Below are 23,957 nucleotides of genomic sequence, written 5' to 3'. Positions count from 1 at the left end.
TGAAGAGCTCGGTGGTTTCTCCCCCCCCCCCCCCCCCCTCGTCATTTGGGAGTGGTGACCGAGAGCAGGACTGGAGGTCCATTGGGAGAGGAGGGGCTGTGTGACCTGGCAACAGTTTCCCACTGGAGGTGGGGGAAGTACCTGTCTCTCTTGGCACTTGTTGGAAATTGCCCAATGAAGAGATTGCACAGGAAGATCCCACTTTCTGGGTGGGAAGCTGGACCCCTGGCTCTAGTGCGAGCCTCGTCCCTTTTTAGTTAACCTGGATCTAGAGTCTGGACCAAGTCTGAATTCATTCTGGTGAAGAAGTGTAATGAATAACTCCTTGATTCCTTGAGGAAGTGATCCTTAAACTTCTCTGGTTATGTACGTCTTTGCAAATCTGGGCCGCCCCCCGAAGACTGCGAATACCCTCTCACTTGTGAAACCTGCCACACTGGCTGGCTGTGAGGCCGTAGCAATGCGCTGCCAACGAGAAACTGGCCAACCCGAAACACCGCAGACGCGCATGTGAGTGCCCAAGATCCAGCGTGCGGGAGGACCAGAGGAAGGGATCGTGGTGTGACCGGCCCCCGTGGGGGATGCTCCTCTCTCTTTCACTCACTCTCTCACACTTTCACACGTGTGCATGCATGGAGAAAAAAAGAAAGAAAGAAAGAAAGAAAGAAAGAAAGAAAGGAGAGAGAGAGAGAGAGAGAGAAAGAAAGAGAAAGAAAGAAAGAAAGAAAGAAAGAAAGAAAGGAAAAATAATTTTGTCATTTAATTTCAAAGGCCCAACAAGGTGCTAACGTCCATCTGTGCACACAGGTTAAGGTGCACTCCAGGGGCTGGCAGGTGGTATGGTGGTTAAGGGTGCTGGACTCCCACATGGCCGATTGTGGTTCGAGTCCCAGACCTGGCAGCTTGCTTTCTCACTTTGGCTCTTCTCTCTCTCATTTCTGGCCAAATAAAATAAACTAATAAAGAAAGTTAAAGTAATTTAAAAAAAAGATGCCCTCCAAGCTGTGATAATATTAGCAGTAGGCCAGCTGATGGTGTGGTGGTTAAGGTGGCTGGACCTCACATGGCTGACTTTTGGTTTGAGTTCTAGGCCAGATGGTTTGAACAACACGCTGGGGAGACAGTGAGCGAGAGAGAGAAAGAGAGAGAGTGAGAAAGCACCCCCCGAGGCGGGGAATGTCACACTGCAATCCCTTCTTTTCCATCTCTCCCCCTTTTCAGGATTTTGGGCACACATGCACATAGGCCCTGAGTGATTTCCAAGCCACTGGGTCCAGGACTTGAACCATACAGTTGAGCATGTGAGATCTAGCTGTCTTCACCTCTGCACCACCTGCTGGCCACCTCCTAAATGTGTGGAGCAGTGTGGAGTTCAACCTTGTCGGCACCGTGCGCGAGGCTCTTGTGACCTGGGCTCTCCCTCGGCCCAGCTTCTCCTGCCGCTCACCGCTCATCCCTTCACTCACAGCCCACGTTTCTCATTCTCACTTCTGCGCTTTCTTGCTGCTAATCTCTCTCTGCCTGGAATGTTCTCCTCTTCACCTGGAAACTGACTCAACCCTGCTGTGGCAAAGGGAAACGCTTCTTTTTTTGTGTATTGTGTACCAAAACAAGGCATTTTGATGGGCTGTTTGATCAATGGTGTCAAAGCAGCCTCAAATCTCCATGTCAAAATGTACAAGTAGTTTTCTTGAAGCAGCAGAAAATCCAGACAGGATTTTCTGTCTTCTCTTCCCTTTGTTCTTTCCCACTCCTCTTAGATGGAAAAGACTTCTCGCAGCATGCTAAGGATAGTCAGGACTACTCCATGAGAGGTGGGTAACGCTAAAAAGGATGTCATTTCTGTCTTGTAGCTTCTCCCAACTGGAGGATGCGAAAGTCTTCAGGCTACTTTTCCACATGAGTGTCGGCACCTTCTGTCGCTTTCCAGTCATCAGGAATGATGTCGCACATGACAGTGAGGGTCATGGGTCCCGTGGCAGACCTTGTCCCCCACCTGCCATAGCTATTCCCAGGCTGCTTTCTCCCACCATCTCCCCCTACATGGGCTTTCCTGGTCTCCTTGGCAGTTGGGTCAACCCCAACTCAACGTCTTGCAATGCAGTGTTGGCCAAGGAGTCTTAGGGGAACATACATGGGGAACTTCTAGGAAAACTCGTGCTTTCCTGATAAAAGGAACCGTCGGGGCCAGCTTGCAGCCTGGTAGTTAACACAGATAATCCCACAGTGCTGACTGCACTATTAGAATCCCAGATCCCATGGCTTGAAAATGCACCCTCAGGGCCAGCAGGTGGTTAAGGCACCGGACTATCACATGGCTGGCCATGGTTCAAGTTCCAGATCCAGCGGCTTGAAAATCATGCTGGGTGTGTGTGCATGTGTGCCCCAAAATCCCAGAAGAAGGGATTGTGATGTGGCCATCACCCCCCCGAAGGGGATTGTGGTGGGGCCACCCCCCCCCCCCCCCGGGGGGTGATTTCTGACGTTCCCTCTCACTGTCTCACTCCAGCAAGCACACACACACTACAGCAAAAACCTAAAATAAAGAAAATAAAAAGGAAATACATGCCTGGCATGTGTGCCCCTGTGCCCAAAATCCTGAAAGGAGGGAGAAATGGAGGAGATGGGATTGCAGGGTGGCCATTCTCTGGCAAAATTAGGAAGAAAAAGAAAACAGCCCGGAGCAGGGATGTTCCTTTGCTCCTCTTCCTTCCTTGGAAGATAATGTGCTCTTGAGCACTGTGGTGACCATCTTGTGACCATGACGTGAGTAGTATGACGAGTGCTCTCTCAAACTTGAGTGTGCATCACAATCACCCAGAGTGGCCAGCAGGTGGCGTGGTGGGTCCCGCATGACTGACTACGCAGTTTGCACCTAGAACTCGGCTTAGAATACACGAAGCACGTGTGCACGGTGCCCAAAATCTCGAGGAGAATGGAAGAAAAAGGATTGAGGAGTGGCCATCCCTTCTGGGGGTGTTTTCTTACTTTTTATCTCTCAATAAGTAAAGAAATAAAATAAATCATCCAGAGGTTTTTCTGAAGACACAGACCGCTGGGCCCCACCTCCAGAGTTTCCGATCAGAGGTGTGGGGCTGGCCGGAGAACTTCCATCTCTAAGTTTCCAGGAGATGCTGAAGCTGCTCACCTGGGGCCCACGCCTGAGAATCACTGAGTGTGAGGCTCAGAATTCGACAGGCCAAAAGCAGAATGCTAGAGTCCACGTGAACCATAGCCCTGCCTCTGGGTTTCTTGCTCTGAGAGAAAATGATTGTTTAAGGAATGGTTATTTGGGTTTCTTATGACTCCCATTCAACCGCATTCAGAACTTACAGAAAGCTGGACTCTGTGTGTGTGTGTGTGTGTGTTGGGAGGGTGAGGGCAGGAGACAAAAACCAGATAGACACTTATTCAAGACCAACCTTGTATGAAATTCGCCTCAACAGGAAATGTTTTGTTCCATCCTGTAGAGTCATGGATTGATATTAGTATTTGGGGAGGGGATTATATTGGACTAATTAAAGATAATTTTTTTAAGGGTTTTGCCATAGAGCATGTGCACTCGCCAGAAAGAGAGAGAGAAAGCGAAAGTGAGAAGTCACCCTTGGGGGGACAGCCACGCCACAACTCCTTCTCTTCCACTCTCCTCTTGGGATTCTGGGCACACATGCACATGTGCCCAGTGTGATTTTCTTTTCTCTTTCTCTTTCTTTTATTTTTTCTAAAGAGGAGAGGTTTTTTTTTTTTTTTTTTTTTTTTTTTCTTTTGGGCACATTCTTTTACTGGGTTTTTTTGCTATAGGGCACATACTCTTACTGGAGAGACAGAGCGAGACAGAGAGACAGAAAGCAACGAATCATCCTCCAGGAGGGATGGTTATGCCGCAATCTCTTCTCCTCCATTCTCCTCTTGGGATTTTAGGCATGCACGCACATGTGCCAGGTGTGAGTTTTAAGCTGTCAGATCGGGGACTTGAACTACTGTTGACTACATGGGAGTCCAGCAATGTAACCATTATACCATCTGCTGGTCCCCCCAGCATGATTTCCAAGTAACTAAGTCAGGGACTCCAGTTGGGGTTGAACATGTGGGAGTCTAGTCCTTAACCACCATGCCATTTGCTGGCCCCTACCCCAATTTTTTCCCCCTTCCTTTTTTTTTTTTTAAATCATTGTAGAATGTGTGTGTGGATTATTTATAAATATATAATATATATTTATACACACACACACACACACACACACACACACACAAATCCATCCCCACATATATATTTGGTTTAAAAAGTCAAGTTCTCATACCAGGCTTCTAATGGGACCAGCAGTTAGTGTAATGGCTATGTCTCTGGACTCCCACATAGTCGATCTCGGTTTGCGACCCAAACCCAGTGGCTTAAAACTCACGCTGGGCGCGTGTGTGTGCATGCCCAAGATCCCGAGAGGAGAACGGAGGAGAAGGGATTGCGGCATGGACATCCCCCCTGGGGGGTGATTTCTCATTTTCTATCTCTCTGTCTCTCTCTGTCTGTCTGGTGAGCGCACGCACCCTATAGCAAAAACTTCTCCAAAAAAAAAAAAAGAAAAAAAAAGAATTACCAGGTTTCTAATAACAAACACTGATGCCCTGCCCCACCCCTACCCACCCTGATCCCTATGCCTCTGCCTCTAAGGTGGCCATTTCAACTCTTGTAACCATTTCTTCTTGAATTTATCAATCTACCTGAACAACCCACTCTACTAACATTGCCTTTCCAGCGCTATGCATTCACTTCCTGCTATGGAAGGTGAGGATTAGATTTCTTTATGTAGACCCTTCCCAACGTTCCTCACCCACATTTTCCTGACATAGTTAAAGAGCAATGTTTCGTTAATGTTCTGTTTATAATATGACTAAATATGATTGACAGCTGAACCTTGGATTCATTGATTAAACTTTTTCTGGTTAACCTTTTTGTTTTCTCTAGAGTCAGTAATTGCTTCATTTGGGAAGGGGGGGCTTCTTTTTCTGTGAATCTAGGGTGAATTCCTCCCTAATCCTCCGATGACAAAGAATTTCCTTCGTAAGTTCCAGCACACCATCTAATCTACACAGCTGACTTCTTGGGCCTGTTTACTCCAGAGCTTCTGTCCTGAGACTCCACGCTGCACGGCATTCCGCTGCGTAGCTATCATGCCGGAATTTCCCTTCGTTCTCAGACAGGGAATAAGCTTTGTTTTTTCCTCTGTTTTCCAGATTTGGCGCTTTTCTCTTTTGGATTATTTTGTCATTTCAGACAAAGTATGCATAGGAAGCAAACTGGGTTCCGTTCCAATAGGAAGCATGTGGTCAAGGGGAAGGGTGATTAAAGAGAGAAGGATTAAAGAAGGACACATTTTACAGAGTGTGGGCAAAGTTAAAGAAAATCAACAGGGAAAGAAAAGGAAAAAGAAAACCAACAGGGCCGACAGGTTGAATGGTGCTTAAGGCAGTTGGATTCCACATGACCAACTCCTCAGTTCGAGTCCTGGACCCAGTGGCTTGAAAAACACACCAGGTGTGTGTGTGTGTGTCCAAAAACCCAACAGGAAAATGGAGGAGAAGGAAAGTGGCATGCCATTCCCCCGAGGGTGCTCTCTCTCTCTCTCTTGCTCTCTCTCTCCAGGGAGTCCACAAACCCTCTAGTAAAATCATAAAACACAGAAAAAAAGGAAGGGAGAAAGAGACAAAGAAAAGAAGAAAGAAAGAAAGAGAAGGGTCGACATACCTTAGAGCCATCAACAGCAGAGAGCTGAAAGGGCAATGGGAGAGGGTATTTCCAGAACATGGGAGAAGGCCACTCTCACAGGCACGCCAGGGAGGGAAGCAATGGCTCTGCCTGTAAGGAGAGGGCAGAGAAAACAAGTAAATCAAGTACTCAGATTTAAAGCCCAAGGAGAGGGCCAGCAGGTGGCATGTGGTTAAGGCAGCTAGAACCCACATGGCTGACTACGTAGTTCAAGTCCTGGACCTGGTGGCTTGAAAATCACGCTGGGCACATGTGTGTGTGTGCGCGTGTGCCCAAACCCCCGAAGAGGAGAATGGAGAAGGGATTGCAGCATGGCCGTTCCCCCTGGCGGCGATTTCTCTCTTTCTCACTCACTCTCTGATGAGTGCATGTGCCTTATAGCAACCTTAAAAAATAAAAAAGTCCAAGGAGAGAGATGATCCAGAGATGGGGAGCATAGCAGATGGTGTTAGGACTCCTCCAGTTATTCCAGTTTTCTGAAATCCATAGATGCAATGCAACCGAACAGTGCCAAGCAGACACTGGGACAGGGAGGAAACTCTGATGTGGAGCCTTTTTTTTTTTTAAAGGTTTTTGCCATATGGTGTATGCACTTGCCAGAGAGGGACAAACAGAGACAGTGGGAGGGAAAGTGAGAAGTCAGCCCCCAGGGGGTGCATGGCCATGCTGCAATCCTTTCTCCTCCATTCTCCTCCTGGGATTTTGGACACACACGCACATGTGCCTGGCATGATTTTCAAACCACTGGGTCCAGGACTCAAACCATGGTCAGTCGTGTGAGAGTCCAGTGCTTTCATCACTATGCCACCTGCTGGTAGGATGTGGAGCCATTTTACGGCATTATGGAATAGTGAATATTTTTTTTTGCAGGAGTGGTCAAGGCAAATTTCAAGACTTTGAAAAAAATATTTGTACTTGGGAAGGAGAGAGGTTTGCTTTGATCATATCCTGAGACCCTGGGATGTGCATTCCCTTTCCTCTGCTGTTCATAATGGTCCAAAGAGCTACTACTCTGTTAGATAAACTAGGCTGTGCTATTGTAAGCAAACAGCACGGCGACTTCAAACTATGAGGCTTCTTTCTTTTTTCTTTCTTTCTTTCTTTCTTTCTTTTTTAAAATTATTTTATTGAACTTTATTTATTTAAATTTGACCAGAGGGAGAGAGAAGGATGTGGAGTGAGAAAGCAAGCCACCAGGTCCAGGACTCGAACCACGGTCGGCCACATGGGAATCCAGCACCCCCAACCACCATGCCACCTGTTGGCCCCAACAAGGCTTATTTCTTGCTCATGCTATGTATACTAAGTGGGGTGGCAGAGGGCTCTTGCTTATCAGCTACGCAGAAATCCAGACCAATGAAGCAGCCGACATCTTGAAAATATTGATAGCTGACATGCCTGAGGAAAGGAGAATCAGAAAACTCTCAAAATACCCCAGCAGATAAATGCCTCAGGCACCACGTGACCTCCCTTCTGTTCAAACTCATTGGCCACACCCAGCCATAAGAAGGGGATTTGCAGGATGAAGGAATAAAGATGAGGAGGACTTGGACTAAGGTACAATCAACACAGTTAGTTAAGTAATTTTTTTTTTTTTGGAGAGATTTTCACTATAGGGCGCATGCGCTCGCCAGACAGACAGAGAGAGACATAGAGACAGAAAGCAAGAAATCACCCCCCAGGGGGGATCGTCATGCCACAATCCCTTCTCCTCCATTCTCCTCTTGGGATCTTGGGCATGCACACACACGCGCCCGGTGTGAGTTTTAGGCCACCGAGTCTGGCATGTGAACCACGGTCAACTATGTGGGAGTCCAGCGACATAGCCATTATGCTAACTGCTGGTTCCCAATTAGTTAGGTAATCTTGACGTCTTGTTTCATCAACCAAAAAATGACTATGGTAATATCTACTTTGATGGGTTTTCTAGGGAAAAGGATCTTCACGAACTTGTGTGTTTATTAAAGTCAAGTCCTCTTGGCATGCCTAGAGGAATGAGGTTTAGACAGAGAGTTAAATTGTTCTAATTAATAAAGTGACCAAGAATTTCAATTTCCCTCTGATGAGATGAAAGTTTTGAGGGAAGTCTGGTCTTAGGATAAAGGAAAGAAATGGAGGAGAGGGTTTCGTTAGAAATAATTTAACTCTGGGACCAGCAGTTAGCATAATGGCTATGTCCCTGGACTCCCGTGTAGTCGACCAGGGTTCAAGTTCCAGACCCGGTGGCTTAAACTCATGCTGGGTGAGTGTGCGTGCATGCCTAAGATCCTGAGAGGAGAATGGAGGAGAAGGGATTGCAGCGTGGCTATCCCCCCTGGGGGGGTGATTTCTCACTTTCTGTCTCTCTGTCTCTCTCTGTCTATCTGGCGAGCACACATGCCCTCTAGCAAAAACCTCTCCAAAAAAAAAAAAGAAAAAAGAAATAAAGATAACTCTGATCATTTGATTTTATCAGCTTCCCTGACCCATTATTCCCAGGGCAGCCTGGGTGACTTAAAATTTGTCATAGGATGCATATATTGATACTTGCAAGAAAGAGACAGAGAGAGCAGAAAGCACTCCCCCAATGGGGTGTAGCCACACCACAATCCTTTCCAATCCTTTAGCCTTCTGGGATTTTGAGTATGTGTGCCTCGTGTATTTTTCAAGCCAATGGAGCAGAGATTTGAACTGCAGTTGGCCATATGGGATTCAGCAGCATTTCCCACTTAGGCTATGGGATTGGCCCCAGGGTGATCTTTTTAAACCACAAATCGGATCATATTGTTCTACTTTCTCTCAGTGCGGCGCCTGATACTTAAAACTTTCTCAGTACTAATTTGCTGGGTGAATGAATGGATGGATGGAAACACAAGTCAGATGGCAGATGAATTCCTAATGAAAAGGATATGGGACCAGCAGTTGGTGTAATGGCTATGTCACTGGACTCCCATGTATTTGACTGCGGTGGCTTAAACTCACTCGTGCCCAAGATCCCAAGAGAATGGAGAAGGGATTGCAGCATAGCCAGCCCTCCTGGGGGGTGATTTCTCACTTTCTGTCTCTTTTTCCGGCGAGTGCACCTGCCCTATAGCAAAAACCTCTCAAAAAAGAAAAAAAAAAAAAAAAGAAAAGGATAGTCACCAACAAGTTCTCAGTAGCAAGGGTGGCTTTGGATAATGATGTTTAATTATTCTTTTTAAGTACAGTAGTTTCCTATTCTGTGCTGTGTTGTAATCACCCCCCACACCCAAAAACCTTCAGTGAACGAACGTCTGCTACACCAAACTGTCCTGCTTTTGGATGAAAGAAACAAATTGCCTAGGCACCAGGCAAAACAACGTCTAAAGATGACAGTAGTCACAAAAAGAAAGTTAATTAATATCAGTGGGAACAGGCATTCCAAGCGCGTGATAAGCAGAATCTTCTGATAATTTAGGGAGGGTGGGGACAGGAGGGTGCATCTGGTAAAACGTCCAACACTCTGCGACGCTGACCCACATGGGAGGGTTCCGAGTCCCCACCCAGAGGCCTCCCTGGTATACCCTTCTGGTACACCAGGCACAGGTGTGCCTGTGATGCGGGGCTAGCTGAGGCAGGGAGTGGATCCTGGCTTTGGCAGCCTCCGGGAGGGTGTTGTATCTCTGTCTCTCTTTTTGTCTCTCTCATTCATGGAATAAATACATTAAGAAAAAGCGGTTTGTACAGTGCCTGGCACGTAGTAAGAGCTCAGTAAATGTTAGTTGTTGGTTTCTGTCACTTTCTTCCATTCCCTCCACTCCCTTTCTGCCAGGCTCCATTCATTCTTTTCCAAGGACATGCAGTGGGCGTGTCCACTCCTCCTCCCGCCCCCATCACAAGCCCCGCCCCCAGCTTCTCCTCGGATTGGTTGCTGAGAGGCGGAGTCGAGCGAGGAGCCCAGTGCGGCGCGGTGGGGGCGGGGCGCATGCGCGGGTTGGGCTGGGTGGAGGTGGAGAGGAAGAGCTGCCGGAAGCAGGCGGCGGAGGTGGTGGCAGAGCAGGCGGCAGCTGCCAGGGAAACCGAGGCGCGGGACAGGCAGGCCGGGGGTCGTCTCTGCGTCCGGCACCCAGGAGGCCCGAGGGCTCCCGTCTACCTGGGCTGAGGGTGGCTGGTTGGGCTGGGTGGAGGTGGAGAGGAAGAGCTGCCGGAAGCAGGCGGCGGAGGTGGTGGCAGAGCAGGCGGCAGCTGCCAGGGAAACCGAGGCGCGGGACAGGCAGGCCGGGGGTCGTCTCTGCGTCCGGCACCCAGGAGGCCCGAGGGCTCCCGTCTACCTGGGCTGAGGGTGGCTGGTCCAGCTGCCTTCCTTGGAACTTGGGCCTTTCCCTAAGCCCGCCAGGGCTCCCCTGCTCAGGAGGTGCCCCTGAGCGGGGGACCCGAAGTCCTCAACCTCGGACTGAAGCAGGGGTTCCTGGGGGCGAGGAGGGCACGTCGCCCTCTGCCCCCGCCGGCACGCTGGCCATGACGGGCAAGTCGGTGAAGGACGTGGATCGGTACCAGGCGGTCCTGGCCAACCTGCTGCTGGAGGAGGATAACAAGTTTTGTGCGGACTGCCAGTCTAAAGGTAGCGCATCCCGCGGGCGGGCGAGGGGTGCAGCTGCGGGGCCGCCCCGCGAGTGGCCTGTGTGGGGAGGGGGTTGCTGGAGCGTAGGCCGCCCGTCTTCTGGAAATGGCATCGCGAGCTGCTAGGTTTTCTTCAGCTCGGGGATGGATGTGGGGAGAGGTTGCGAGGCGTGTGTGTGTGTGTGTGTGTGTGTTTGTGTGTGTCGTGTTAATAGTGGGGATGGAACTGGCCTGGTGTGCTCAGGTGTGAATGTCTGTGTTTCAGGGCTCTGAAGGAGTTCTGAGCTGAGGGTCACTTCAGAGCGTCCAGCATTTCACTTGCAAAGCTGGGGATAAACTGCAGTGTGTGTGTGTGTGTAGAGAGAGAGGGAGAGAGGGAGAGAGAGAAAGGGGGGAGGTGAGGAGGGAGGTGAGATGACGGAGAGGAAAACTGCTTGAATGGTTTTAAAGGTGCCTGCTGTTTGGTTAGCAACTCCTGTCATTTTGCAGCCTCGCTGAGCTTCGGCAGCGCTGAGGTGCCTTTCCTCCTGGATGGGTGCAGTGCGAAGCTGCCTTATGCAGTGACACAGTGCGGATTTCTAGGCAGCCCAGCCTGGGCTTGTGGAGTGCGTTGGAGGCCTGGTGTGTGTGTGTGGTGTCCAAAACTAGCAGGTTCTGGCCGTAGAGCAGGGTCCCTTCCATCAGTGGTAAGAGAAGGAAGCAAGGAATTCATCGAATTCGTGGCATCCGCGATGCTTACACCTCTAAAGGTGAAATGTGATCATGGCAAATCGGCAGAACCATTTCGTCTTTGTTTTCTGTGCCCTCAGATTCACTATGTGATACCGTTACAAATCGATGTTCTAGGAAAGCCTGGTTGTTAGTGAAATGATTGCACTTGATGTTTATAGATACAAGCTTTGTTTCCTTATCGTCTTTTTGAATTCTCAGGCATATAATTGAAGAGTTGGGAACGTTCTTTTCCCTTTAGTTGGGGCAGAGTGGGTGGTCCTGTTTGGGGGGCTGTTACTCGTTTACTTTTACTCCTAACACAGTGGATTTGTCAGGACTGCCGGCTGTGTGGCATTCTGAGCATGTATTATAATAAAAGATTTGCATGCATTCATCCATTTTGAGGAAGGAAGTACATGTTCAATGGGAGCTTTCACTTAGTTACCTTTTATTTTAGAAAAAATAAAGTTATGTAAAGAGACTACGGAAATGATATATTGATTTAGACATCTAGTAATAAATGATCCTGACCTCTACCAGTGGATAAACGCAATGTGTTATTAGGAAGGCAGATCCCCACATTTCTTCCTTGAATTTTTGCATTAGCAAGGATTCATTTTATAAAGAACTTCAGAACCAATTTATGTTCATTGCTTATATGTTGGTTCATGTTTGATCTTGGGCTAGATTTATTGGAAATTTTTATAGGTTAAAAATTTAGGAGTGTAGGGACCAGCAGTTAGCATAATGGCTATGTGGCTGGAGTCCCATGTAGTTGGCTGTGTTTGAGTCCTGGACCCGGTGACTTAAACTCATGCCGGGCGCGTATTTGTGCATGCCCAAGAACCCAAGAGGAGAATGGAGGAGAAGGGATTGCGGTGCGGCCCTCCCCCCAGGGGGTGCTTTCTCATTTTCTGTCTCTCTGTCTCTCTCTTTCTGGTGAGCGCATGTGCCCTATAGCAAAAACCTCTCCAAAAAAAATTTGGGAGTGTATTTTGACTTTACTCAAATTGCCTTATGTCCTTAGTTGACAGATCTTGAGTCACAGTGAAGCAACCCACTGGAGTGAGCATTGCTAGTTTTGGGGAGTCAGATGCCATTTTGATGACTAATACCACTCCCTCCTCCCCATTTCTCATATTATTCTTACACTTACTCATATTCTGGTAAAATACAGCATATGGAAGACAGGATGATTTGCCACTTCTTCCTCTGAATTTTCCATTGCTCTTTACCAATAGCTTTCCTGGGGATCAGGCCATGAAACATTAGTTTACTTTTTTTTAAGAGAGATTTTTGCTATACAGGCACGTGCATGCACCAGAGAGATAGAGACAGGGAGACAGAGATGAAAAATCACCCCCCCACCCCAGGGTATGGCCATGCCACATTCCGTTCTCCATTCTCCTTTCGGGATTTTGGGCATGCGCGCCCATGTGCCTGCTTGAATTTTAAGCCCCTGGGTCCAGGACTTGAACCACATGGTCAACTATGTGGGAGTCCAACAACATAACTGTTATGCCATCTGCTAGTCCCAGTTTTTTGTTTTGTTTTATTGTTCTGTTTATTTATTTATGTATTTTTGGTAGGGCATGTGTGCGCACCAGAGAGAGATAGAGGGAGACGGAAAGTGAGAAATCACCACTTGGGATGGCCACATCATAATCCCTTCTCTCGTAGTCTCCTCTCAATATTTTGGGCACACATGCCTAACATGTTTTTCGAGACACCAGTTCTGGGACTTGAACCGTGGAGTTGGTCATGGGGGATCCAGCTCCTCGACAACTACGTTACCTGCTAGCCCAAAACACTGAGTTATTCTTAATGAAAACTAGGAACTGCTTGTCTGGAAATTTTATTAACCACTGTCGATGACAGAATCCCGGATCCTGAGACTTCTTTTTCAAAAGTTAGTTTTCCATTTTGCCATGGTGTCTTCAGTGACTTGGCCATTATATTAAAAGTGAGATGATGTTATGCCAGTCATTTTTAAATTATGTTAAATGGGCCTTTTTTGGGGTCTGTTGTGTCCAGCATGTGAATTATCTAGCACATTCCATCCATTCAACTCTTCTCATTCATTTTCCCCTCTCCTCTTTTTAATGCTGGTTTTCGTCGTTATCATGTGGACAACTGTCAGACGGTGAAGGGAAGAGACACTTGCATCAAATAGGTTGTGACTTGTCCTGATCAAAGTTACATTTCATTGAAGGAGGAATTTAAAAACTTGGCTAAAAGTAAGATTTGGGTTCGAGTTTATTTACCTGTATTTTTCATGTCCTTTTTTAGAAAACTGTGAGCCTCCTGTACAGTGTGTGGTGTGTGATTTCTCGTCCACTAACACCCAGTCAGATGAGGTAGCCTGGACCACAGGCAGTCCTTGAGCAGGTATTTTTGTCATGTCCCAGAACAACTCCTTGACAATGACTCTTTAAAAATGAACAAACAAACCAAAAAAACTGATACTTTTTTTTTTTGAAGAATGATATTTCTTGGTTAGTTTGCTTTTAAAAGATAGAATTAAAACATCAGAATAGAGAACAAACATGGGTTCTTTTTAATTAGTAGAAGATGTGATGGTCCTGGGGTTTTTAACCCTCTTGAACACAAAGTTCACCATTTCTGGGACCTCTAAGGCATAGGAGAGAGATCAGCGTGAGGACGGAAGCTGCTTTGATACTGCTGTGACTTGTTCTGGGCCCAAGATGCGGCTTCCTCATCACCCAAGCTCTCAAGTTGACGTGACCTTGAGGGTACATTTTTGGACTGACTTAAAGTAGTGATAGAACAGAAGACAAAGAATGCTGAAGATTCCAGGTATGTCAGTGGTAACTGCGAGTTGAGTCTGGATTCCATTTTTGCTACCATCCCTGGAGTGAATCATATCTCCTTTGAACTTGGGGTTGTACTGGTCTGAGGTTTTGACTTTGCTCTCCAGTTCTGAATTTTAGTAGTGTGCTTAGAATACCTCCCAAGTAACCTTTTTAGAGACTGTGGTTTAAACCAAACACTATCTTACTTACCATGAAAGGATCTACCTTTCTGATGACCTGAGTCCTTGTGACTGTGTTGGGACACGCCTTTGTTAGTGTCAAGGTTCGTTAGATATTGCGAGCTGTTTGATGGGCAAAGAATTAGAATGGAAGACATTTATTTAGTTTTAGCCTTTGCTATAGGTATGTGCTCTTGCCAGAGAAACAGAGAGAAAGTGAGAAATGACCCCCTTAAGGGAGATGGCCATACCACAGTCCCTTCTCTTCTACTCTCCTCTTGGGATTTTGGACACACATGCACATGTGCCCTGTGTGATTTTTTAAGCTACTGGATCTGGAACTCAAACTGTGCCGTCAGCCTTGTGGAATCCAGTGCCTTCACTTCCACACCACCTGCTGGTCCTAGAATGGAGGAAATGTCATGATCTTGAGGAATCTTTATTTCAGACTATAAAACACCATATATCAATAGAATTCTGGCATCTGACAGAAACTTGTGGTAATTTTTAAAACAAATTTAAGTCACTACTCTCCAGAGGATATTACCACGATATAACCGAATTAACCTGATTGACACATAAATTGCAGCTAAAGAACTTATTTATTTAGGATGCGTGCGCTCGCCAGAGACACACAGAGAGGCATAGCGACAGAAAGTGAGAAATCACTCCCCAGGGGGTTGGCTACACAGCAATCTCTTCTCCTCCATTCTCCTCTCGGGATTTTGGGCACACATGCACATGTGCCCGATGTGAGTTTTAAGCCACCAGATTCAGGACTCAAACTGCAGTCGACTACATGGGAGTCCAGCAACGCTATCATTACGCCATCTGCTGGTTCCCACTGTTGGCAATTTCTTATGTAACTTTTAAGATATAATATATGGGGGTGGGCAAGTGGCATGGTGGGTAAGGTGCTGGACTCCCATGTGACCGACTGTGGTTTGAGCCCCAGATTGGGCAGCTTGCTTTCTCACTTTTCCTCTCTCTCTGTCTGTCTGTCTCTGGTCAAATTTTTAAAAATTAATAATAAAATAAAATAAATTCTGAAAAAGAGGTATATGCATAGGCAGACAAGTCATCTTAATGTATTCTTTTGCAGTGCTTTTATGCAAATAATAGCTCTCACCCACAGTTCTTGATCCTCGCATTTTCTAGCCAACAGTATATCATGGGGAACACAAAGATTCCTTCTCCAGCACATAGGAGAGCTGCTTCAGGGTACCTTGATTAAGTTGAAAGATTTTCATAAGTAATTTGGAAGACAGCTGCTCTCATTGGAGGCATCTTCGAAAGTGTCCTGGGGGGCCAGGCAAGACTTCAAGACCATATGTGGGGACCAGCAGTTAGCTGGCTATGTTGCTGGACTCCTATGTAGTTGACTGTGGTTCAAGTCCTGGACCTGGTGGCTTAAACTCACGCCGGGCATGTGTGCGTGCATGCCCAAGATCCCGAGAGGAGGATGGAGGAGAAGGGATTGCGGCGTGGTCATCCCCTCTGGGGGGTGATTTCTCACTTTCTGTCTCTCTCTGGCGAGCGCACGCGCCCTATAGCAGAAAGTTCTCCAAAAGAAAAAGACCATATGGGGAGGCCCGGGGTTTGCATCCTGGTATCTCCGGGGACACACCGGGCACACACATCCTTGCTGGCTGTGGGTGAGATCAGGGTGTGAAGATCCTATTGGGAGTGTCTTTCCCTTTCTCTCTCTATTTCCATCTTATATGGAAGAAATAAATAAACTTTAAAAACAGAAAGGGAAGAAAAAGAGACATAGCCACGGTGGCACATGGTACGTATGACACTGCTCTGCAGGCTGGGATCACATGGGAGGTCTGGCGTGATTCCCTGTCCGGCCTAAAGGCTGGCGTGGTGGTGTGCTTAATCCCAGTGACTGGGGAGGCTGAGGCAGAAAGGTCAGGCACAGAGACCCCGTCCTGGAAGGAAAGGAGGAAGGGGAGGGAGGGAAGGAAGGAAAGGAAGGGAGGAAGGAAGGAGGATGGTCAGTCCTAGGTCTGTCCCTAGCACATAAGCCCACCTTTCAGGTGACAAAGGAGCGGAGTCATGGAAGGGGTTGATGTTGGAAGTGCCGGTTCAACCCTTTACTCTGCTTATCATAGCTCTGTGACCTTCAGCTTGCCACTGAACTTTCTCAGCTTAATTTTCCTAGTTTGAGAAATGGAAGTACCTTATAAACTAACTTGCTAATCAGATGTATACTTTATTTATTTGTACAATTGCTTATCTTATTTATATTATTTGATTTTGTTGGTTTCTCTATTTTATTCCCTTGAAATACTCTGGTTACTGGAAGCCAGCATTAAAATGACTCACCCAATAATTCCCTAGTCTTAAAAACCAAAACTATTTCCTATATATGGGAGTTTTGGCATTTTTGCAGATTGCTTTATAGTACCCAGGAGGATGGTCTCCGGACATTTCCTGACTTTTCAAACTTGTATGAAAGATTAGATTAGGGAATTCTATGTGTAGAAAATTTGTAATACTTATCCTAAATTTAAACTTCTGTACATTAATCTCTGGCTTGACTTTACATTTGTTTTCTGTTGGAAGCGAAATCATTTCTTGTTAAATGTTACTTCCTTAGAACATGAACTTTCTTATCAATTTTAAATTATTTTAGCTGTATCTGTGGTACCTTTGAGAAATAAAGTAGTTCCATTAGATCTAGACAACAGAAAGGAGTTCTGCTCCCACTTCTAGTCATTAAATGCCCTTCTCCAGCCAAGATCAAATAACCTTCTGGGTTTTTACAGCTAATTAATGCACCTTAACTCTGATAGTCATGGTTAGATCGACACCGTTTTACTGAAAGTAATGTGTCAAAGTCCCCATTAGTTTGTCTTTCAATATCAGCATGTTTAACCTGTTTCCTGGAAGATACTTTTCAATTTTTTCTCCTTGTCCTTTAAATATCATTGTGTGGCAGTGAGATAGAGAATATCTCCTAGGGAGATCTCTGTGCAAACTTAAGATCCCACACTACCAGTATTCATTCATTCATTCAAAAAAATTAAGCACCTACTCCACGTTAGACATTGTACCAAGACATGTAGATGAAAAACTAGGATTTTCCAATTTAATGAGGAGGCAGGTATGTAAAGAGATAAATGATGCAATGCAGCAACAATTTTGGCATTGCACAGGGCAAAATGAAGGTGTTGAAGGAGGCACACAGTCTTCAGGAAGTCATGGCTTCAAAGAGACGATGAGGCTGTCTCTCGGGGGAAGCATGACTTGCCAGGTCAATTTAAGGGACTTTGCACCCAAGGGAAAGGAAACAGAATGTGCAGAGCATCGAAGGTGGGCCGCATCCTGTGTGTATGGGAATTCTTTAGTGTATTTTGACTTGGTGTTGTGAGTGGGGAAGGACAGAGTTGGATATGTAGTCAGGGGTCCATGCAGTTAAAACCCAGCCCCACAGTTGACTTGCTCTACGGCACTACGATAATGAGGATGCATATGCTTTAGGCGCCTAGTTGTGTAAGCAGCCCATTGTTTCGTCCACCTGCTGCTCAGACGGCATTTTAAGTATTGCAGGTATGAAATGCTTTCTAATCGCTGCATAGGAAGATCTGAGTATTGTGCTCACAAGATGGCCATCATAGAGTACCTTCATGGGTACGTTAAATGGCCTTAGAAGAGTCTAGTGAAGAGGCCAGCAGGTGACGTGCTGGTGAAGGTGCTGGACTCCTACGTAGCCAACTGCCATTTGAGTCTGGGACCCAGTGACTTGAAAATCACTCAGGATGTGTGTGCTTGTGTGTGTGAAATCCCGAGAGGAGAACGGAGAAGGGATCGTGGCGTAGGCATACCCCCACCCCCTCGGGGAGTGATTTAGGGCAAAATGAAGGTGTTGAAGGAGGCACACAGTCTTCAGGAAGTCATGGCTTCAAAGAGACGATGAGGCTGTCTCTCGGGGGAAGCATGACTTGCCAGGTCAATTTAAGGGACTTTGCACCCAAGGGAAAGGAAACAGAATGTGCAGAGCATCGAAGGTGGGCCGCATCCTGTGTGTATGGGAATTCTTTAGTGTATTTTGACTTGGTGTTGTGAGTGGGGAAGGACAGAGTTGGATATGTAGTCAGGGGTCCATGCAGTTAAAACCCAGCCCCACAGTTGACTTGCTCTACGGCACTACGATAATGAGGATGCATATGCTTTAGGCGCCTAGTTGTGTAAGCAGCCCATTGTTTCGTCCACCTGCTGCTCAGACGGCATTTTAAGTATTGCAGGTATGAAATGCTTTCTAATCGCTGCATAGGAAGATCTGAGTATTGTGCTCACAAGATGGCCATCATAGAGTACCTTCATGGGTACGTTAAATGGCCTTAGAAGAGTCTAGTGAAGAGGCCAGCAGGTGACGTGCTGGTGAAGGTGCTGGACTCCTACGTAGCCAACTGCCATTTGAGTCTGGGACCCAGTGACTTGAAAATCACTCAGGATGTGTGTGCTTGTGTGTGTGAAATCCCGAGAGGAGAACGGAGAAGGGATCGTGGCGTAGGCATACCTCCACCCCCTCGGGGAGTGATTTCTCACTTTCCCTCTCTTTATCTCTCTCTGGTGCAGGTGTTCTAAGGCCACCCCCCCAAAAAAAAATGTAAAAAGTGTAGTGAAATGTGAGATGCCACAATGTCATTTCTGGAGCTGACGATGTTGATTTCTGAGGCTGATCCTATGCTTATGCTCAGGGAGGTCATGTTTTGGATCTGACATGTGCTCTTGGTTGCTCAGTGCTTAGGACACATGAGCAGGTAGCTGCAGCCTCATCCCAGGACACTTCAGCACATCTTCTGTTCCCAGATACATCAGAAGACTACCCTCTTTCTGCAGCTTTTGTCTGATGTCATTATGGGATGTAGGTGGCAGCTTTCTTGGGCAGAGTTGTCTCTATAACTGTTCACCACATGAGTCATTGTTTCCATTCTTCTGCCTGAAAGTTGCATCTTCGAGATCATGCAGTGGGTGACTGCAGCGCCCTTCTCGTGGCATCCAGTGCAGATGGCTCTGTCTGTTGGTTGGTGGAATCTACCTGTGCCTAGGAAAAAGGACAAAGTGACTTAGTAAGTCAACTCGATGATCTCCCCTGTGAGGAGAAGCCAAGCGTGAACCTGCATAAAACCCACTTATATTTATGTCCTAAGCTTGCAATGCCTAACTTTTGTTATCATGTCTGCTTCAATCCTTATCAGAGTTGTACTTCTGTTTGAGCAAGAGGCCAGTTGAAGTAGATACGAACTTTCAACAAGTTCTGCATTGGCCTTAGAGTGTGACAGTTCAGCATACCACACTGAAAAGGTAGGAACTGAGTCTGTGTAGAGTAGAGCACCTTAGGGTTGATCCACTTTTACCAGATTCCCATATCGTTAAGGCAGTGCTCCTGTCCTGGTTAACGCTGTAAGCCGTAATCGGCCATAGTTCGCGTGTCCACTGGATCGTGAGTGCTGTGGGTGCAGAGCTTTGCACCGTTTTGGTCACTAGAGTATTCCTGGCACCTGCAACAGTGATCGGAACAGAGCGGCCTCTCAGTAAATATTCACTGAATGAATGAATGGATTTTGTCATCTATGAATGTTGGTTCCTCATTAGAAGAAATCTTTCCCATGTTAGCAGAATTCTCAGGAAAGCTATTAATTTCCAAAAAATAAGTTTTTAAAATATATCGGGCAGCCCCTATATCAGTCATGGACCAGTTAGGGAAACACCACTGTGTGTCACACAAAGAGAGGGGGTTTAATATACGGAAGAGGTTACACAGGTGATCAAAGAGCCAAGATGCCAGACATAGCTAGTGAGGCCATCCAGTCCCAGGGATTACCAAGACCTGGGAACTTCTGTGCCACTGCAGGAAGTAGCAGGTGCCTGGGTTACCAAAGACCTGAGGTCTCAGCCATTGGTGTGAGCTGGAAGCATGGAAAGAGGAGCTGCCTGTGGCAGCTGAAACCCAGGCCGAGTAAGAGAGGGAGCATTGCTCTGGCTCTCCCAGCTCCTGCCTGTCCTGTTCCCCTACCGCATGCTTGTCCCTAGGACGTGCCAGAAATCAGTTGGCCAAGGAGCCTGGGAGATGTAGTTCCCTGTGACAGAGCAGAGCAAGGAGAGGATAGAAGGGCAAATAGGCAGAGATAAAAAGACACTTAAAGGGGCCAGTGGGTGGTGTGGTGGTTAGAGTGCTGGGCTCCCACATGTCCAACCAGGGTTGGAGTCCTGGACCTGGCAACTTGCTTTCTCATCTTTGTTTCCTCCCCCCCCCCCCCCTCTCTGGTAAGCTTATGTGCAAGTTAGAAAATAATAGTAATAGCAAGGTAGAAAATAATAATAATAGCAAGGTAGAAAATAATAATAATAATAAGTAAAAATTAAATAAATAAAAGAAAAGATGCTTAGGGAAAAAAAAATCTCCACGATGTGGGGCAGCCAGCGATGTGGTGGTTAAGTCAGCTGGATCCCACATGGCTAATGTGGTTTCAATCCAGCCCCAGCAGCTTGAAAAACACGCCAAGCACGTGCACGTTTGTTCCCAAAAGGAGGGAGAAATAGAGGCGGAGAGACCGTGGTGTGAACACCCCCATGGGGCGTGCTTTCTCACTTTCTTCTCTCTGGCCAGTGCACACAACCTTTGGTAGATAAACAATTCCAAGATGTAATTCTTTTCTCTTATTTGAGTAATTTTAGATAAATGTTAAAAAAGGTTTTCAGGCAGATAACAATCTCCTAAGTTTCTAAAGGATCTTGACTGTTGCTGAAACCATGCATAATTAGTCCCCGCAGTAATGTAACTACTCAGTCATTGCCCATATAATTGGGGTGTGACTAGGCCCACTGGCATCTGTCGAATCTGTGTTTGACTCTTGGCTGCTGCCAGGAGCGATTTGCTGTTTGATTACTCGGAAAGTAAGTTCCCGCCCTGCTAGTTCAGGGAAGCCTCAGGCATGGTGTATCGACATTGAGCTGTCTGTCTACAAGCAGATCCTGGAGTCAGGGACACAGGAGACACACACAGACAGTTTTGAGGAACGCAGCCTTCCAACGTGTTACAGTTAGCCTTCCCCTGGGAGTTAAAGGGCTTGCAGCAGGGCTGATCCCACTGCTTGGCTGGTTAGTTGGTTTCCGCCCCTCCCACCTTCAGGTAGGTTGGCCCTAGGCTGGAGGTGAGATCACTGAATCTATTTTCTTGACACGGGACCTGAAAAGTGTTTTGTCTTACAAGAAATGTACGGCTGCTCCATTTAAGGCAACACCTCCCAAGTTATTGTGACTAGTTGTCTTCTTCATTATGAAAGTGCCTAATGAGTTCCATGACACAAGTTCAGCACTTTCTAGAAGTGCTTTTTTTGTCAATCAGGTCACCTGCATTTGGGCCCTGGCTCCATTAATGGAGTTGATGGAACCAGGCCAGCAGAGGTTTCCAGGGCAGTGGGAGGACGTTTGCTTTTAGGCTGTCACTTTCCACAGAGGCCACAGAGAAAGGACCCTGGTTGTGTGAGGTGTTAGCAACGGTAAAAATGTCATAGGTTTCATTGTTTTTCTCTTTCTTCCCTCAAATTAACTTCCTCTTGGCAGGTGTGACTGTAATTCACAGATGTGATTAAGTTGTGATTTGATATTTTAAAAAGTCTATCGGATGGCTTCCCAGAGTACCAGTTCTTTTCAGCCAGCCCATTTCAACTTTAGAGGTACATCTACGCGGTTCTGAAGCCTCGTGTTTAATAATGACAACATTTCACTACTGTGTTTGACTCTTCCCTTTCCCAAACTTTCTCCTCCCCTACCCCACTCTTCTGGCTCCTCTATTTCCCCACAGGCCTTATGAACGCTGGTCCGTTGATGGCTGAACTGCAGGCCCCTCCCCACTGGAAACCCCCGCGATGAGCCAAACCCACCTTCAGCTGTGGCCATCCATCAGCGTAAGGTTGCCCTGGTGGTTGTCTTCAGTTTGTCCAACTCTCCTCTGAACCCCATCCTCCCTTATGTGTGGCTGAAACTTGCCCTGGGATCTCACCTTTGTGACATGTCTCCGGGTAGTAATAGATTTTATTGTTCTCGATTTCAATGAATGTTCAGTAACCCTCTGACAGCTTTGGTTGACCGTAGCCCTCTTTCTCCTCCTGGTTTGTCCAACTCTCCTCTGAACCCCATCCTCCCTTATGTGTGGCTGAAACTTGCCCTGGGATCTCACCTTTGTGACATGTCTCCGGGTAGTAATAGATTTTATTGTTCTCGATTTCAATGAATGTTCAGTAACCCTCTTTCTCCTCCTCCTGTATGTTTCCTGTAGGTTTTCTGGTTTGCTTTCATGCCCCTGTAGAATACAGTTCAGTAAAGTGGGGATTTCATAAACCCACTCGGAGAACACTTTGTTGCTCTTCAGAGTGTTTGAAGTCACAGCATTCAGCAAGTCATTTCTTGATCCAGAACAATGAGAACTGGGTCCCTCAGTCACTTCTCCTCATCCAGAACCCCAGTGGGTCACGCTCTCCTTTCGTGGTGTATTAAACGTCCTAGAAGAGCAACCCGCTCTCAGCTGTAGCTAATCAGACTGCCCTGGCAGGCTGATTTGAACTAATAGAGGACCTTTTCCTTTTTTTAAAGCCATGCCATTGTTCGCAGCAGTTGTTGGTGACAGAAAGACCATAAATCCCCGAGCCTCTGCCACAGAGCTTCCATCTTCCGATGTGGGTTTATGTGTTAATCCTACAGCGTTACTGCGCCTCATTTGCCTGAAGTGCATAGGCAGTACTTGCTGTTTCACTTCTTCCTCTTTTCTTGCCTGACTGGAAGTCCCCGGCTGTGTGGATTTAGAAATGAGTTCTCTAATGTTTCTAGCTTTGAGTTGAACAAATCTGTCTTAATATTGTCTCGATGATTGCTTTTGTTCTCGTGCCTTCAAAAATAATTTCTCATCACATTTTCTATGTGGGCTGGTGACGTGCTGCAGTTTAGAGCTTGTGGGGGAGGGGGCATTAGTGTCTTTTTCTTGTTGACACCCTGCCCCTCAACTGACACAACCCTGCAGAGAAGAAATAGGAAGGAAACTCCCCATTTTTACCACGATGCTTTTGTTCAAAACAGATGTAAACAGAGAGCTAATGGAAACCAAGTTGAGCGTGATGGCTGATTTGAGAAAGGCAGAATTAAAAGAATCAGGCTCTGCTGCCGTGGTGAACAGCCGTTTTCCAATGGGGTTGACTTTGTCTCTCTGCAAGGGGCATGATGAGTTCAGACTGAGGAACCGTTACAGACGGAGGAGAAATTTGAGAAAAGGTCGTTCCTGCAGGGTGACGGTTGTGTTCACGTTCCCAGCTTGTACGAGAGAGCGAGGAGACTTCATTAAATGCAGCACTGGAATTAGCAAGACTCCAGCCTAGCTCCTCTGAACACTCCCTCTTGGTTCTGAGCCTTTTCTGTCAACAGAAGCAGCCTGACCCAATCAAGGGTCCATATTACCGGCTGAATAAAAATAGGTCCCAGTTTCATTAGACTTCTCTTGCATTTAAAGGAACAGGAAAAAAAAAAAAAAAAAAGACCAGTTGCCATAGGAACACAGACTCCCAGACCAGTTGGATTTTTATCTTGTGGGATTTGGGGAGATGGGGATGGGAGGGTCCTTGTGTTTATTATCTGAACATTATTACATGCTGCTTTCTTAGGAAAATAAAAACTTTATCTTTTTTGATGATGAAATTTATCATATTTGGGATACAAATCATTGGGAAGTATACAAAAAGATATTTCTCATAATCCTCATCACCCATTATTTACTTGCGCTTATACTATAATGGTTTTATATCTTTTTTTTAATTGCCAGAGGGTGCATGCACTTACCAAAGAGAGAGAGAGAGAGAGAGAAAGAGAGAGAATCTCCAGTGGGGCGTGGTCACAATAATGCTTTTTTCTCTGTTTCTGTATTTCAGC

General features: G+C 46.6%; 2 protein-coding genes across 3 annotated transcripts in view; one reads left to right on the top strand and one right to left on the bottom strand.

Moving 5' to 3' along the window:
* Positions 1–10,224, bottom strand: part of COL9A2 (collagen type IX alpha 2 chain) — a 44,154-nt gene extending 33,930 nt beyond the window's left edge. The window contains exons 1-2 of the mRNA XM_014582712.1: positions 10,152–10,224; positions 9,831–9,949 (exon numbers count right to left, since the gene is read on the bottom strand). Of these exons, the coding sequence (XP_014438198.1) occupies positions 9,831–9,949; positions 10,152–10,224 (192 nt within the window). The remainder of the gene's footprint in view (positions 1–9,830; positions 9,950–10,151) is intronic.
* The window catches only part of SMAP2 (small ArfGAP2), a 50,540-nt gene continuing 36,467 nt past the window's right edge, over positions 9,885–23,957 (top strand). The window contains exon 1 of one of the 2 annotated variants that reach the window (XM_006164940.2): positions 9,885–10,325. In XM_006164940.2, coding sequence (XP_006165002.1) covers positions 10,223–10,325 — 103 coding nt within the window. In that variant the 5' untranslated portion in view covers positions 9,885–10,222. The remainder of the gene's footprint in view (positions 10,326–23,957) is intronic. The other variant, XM_027766895.1, reaches the window with a different exon arrangement.

The sequence above is a fragment of the Tupaia chinensis genome, unplaced genomic scaffold (genome assembly GCF_000334495.1).
Source record: "Tupaia chinensis unplaced genomic scaffold, TupChi_1.0 Scaffold143758_1, whole genome shotgun sequence".
Classification (NCBI taxonomy): Eukaryota; Metazoa; Chordata; class Mammalia; order Scandentia; family Tupaiidae; genus Tupaia; species Tupaia belangeri.
The sequence above is the reverse complement of the archived record's forward strand: the minus strand, read 5'-3'. Positions and strand labels throughout refer to the sequence as shown.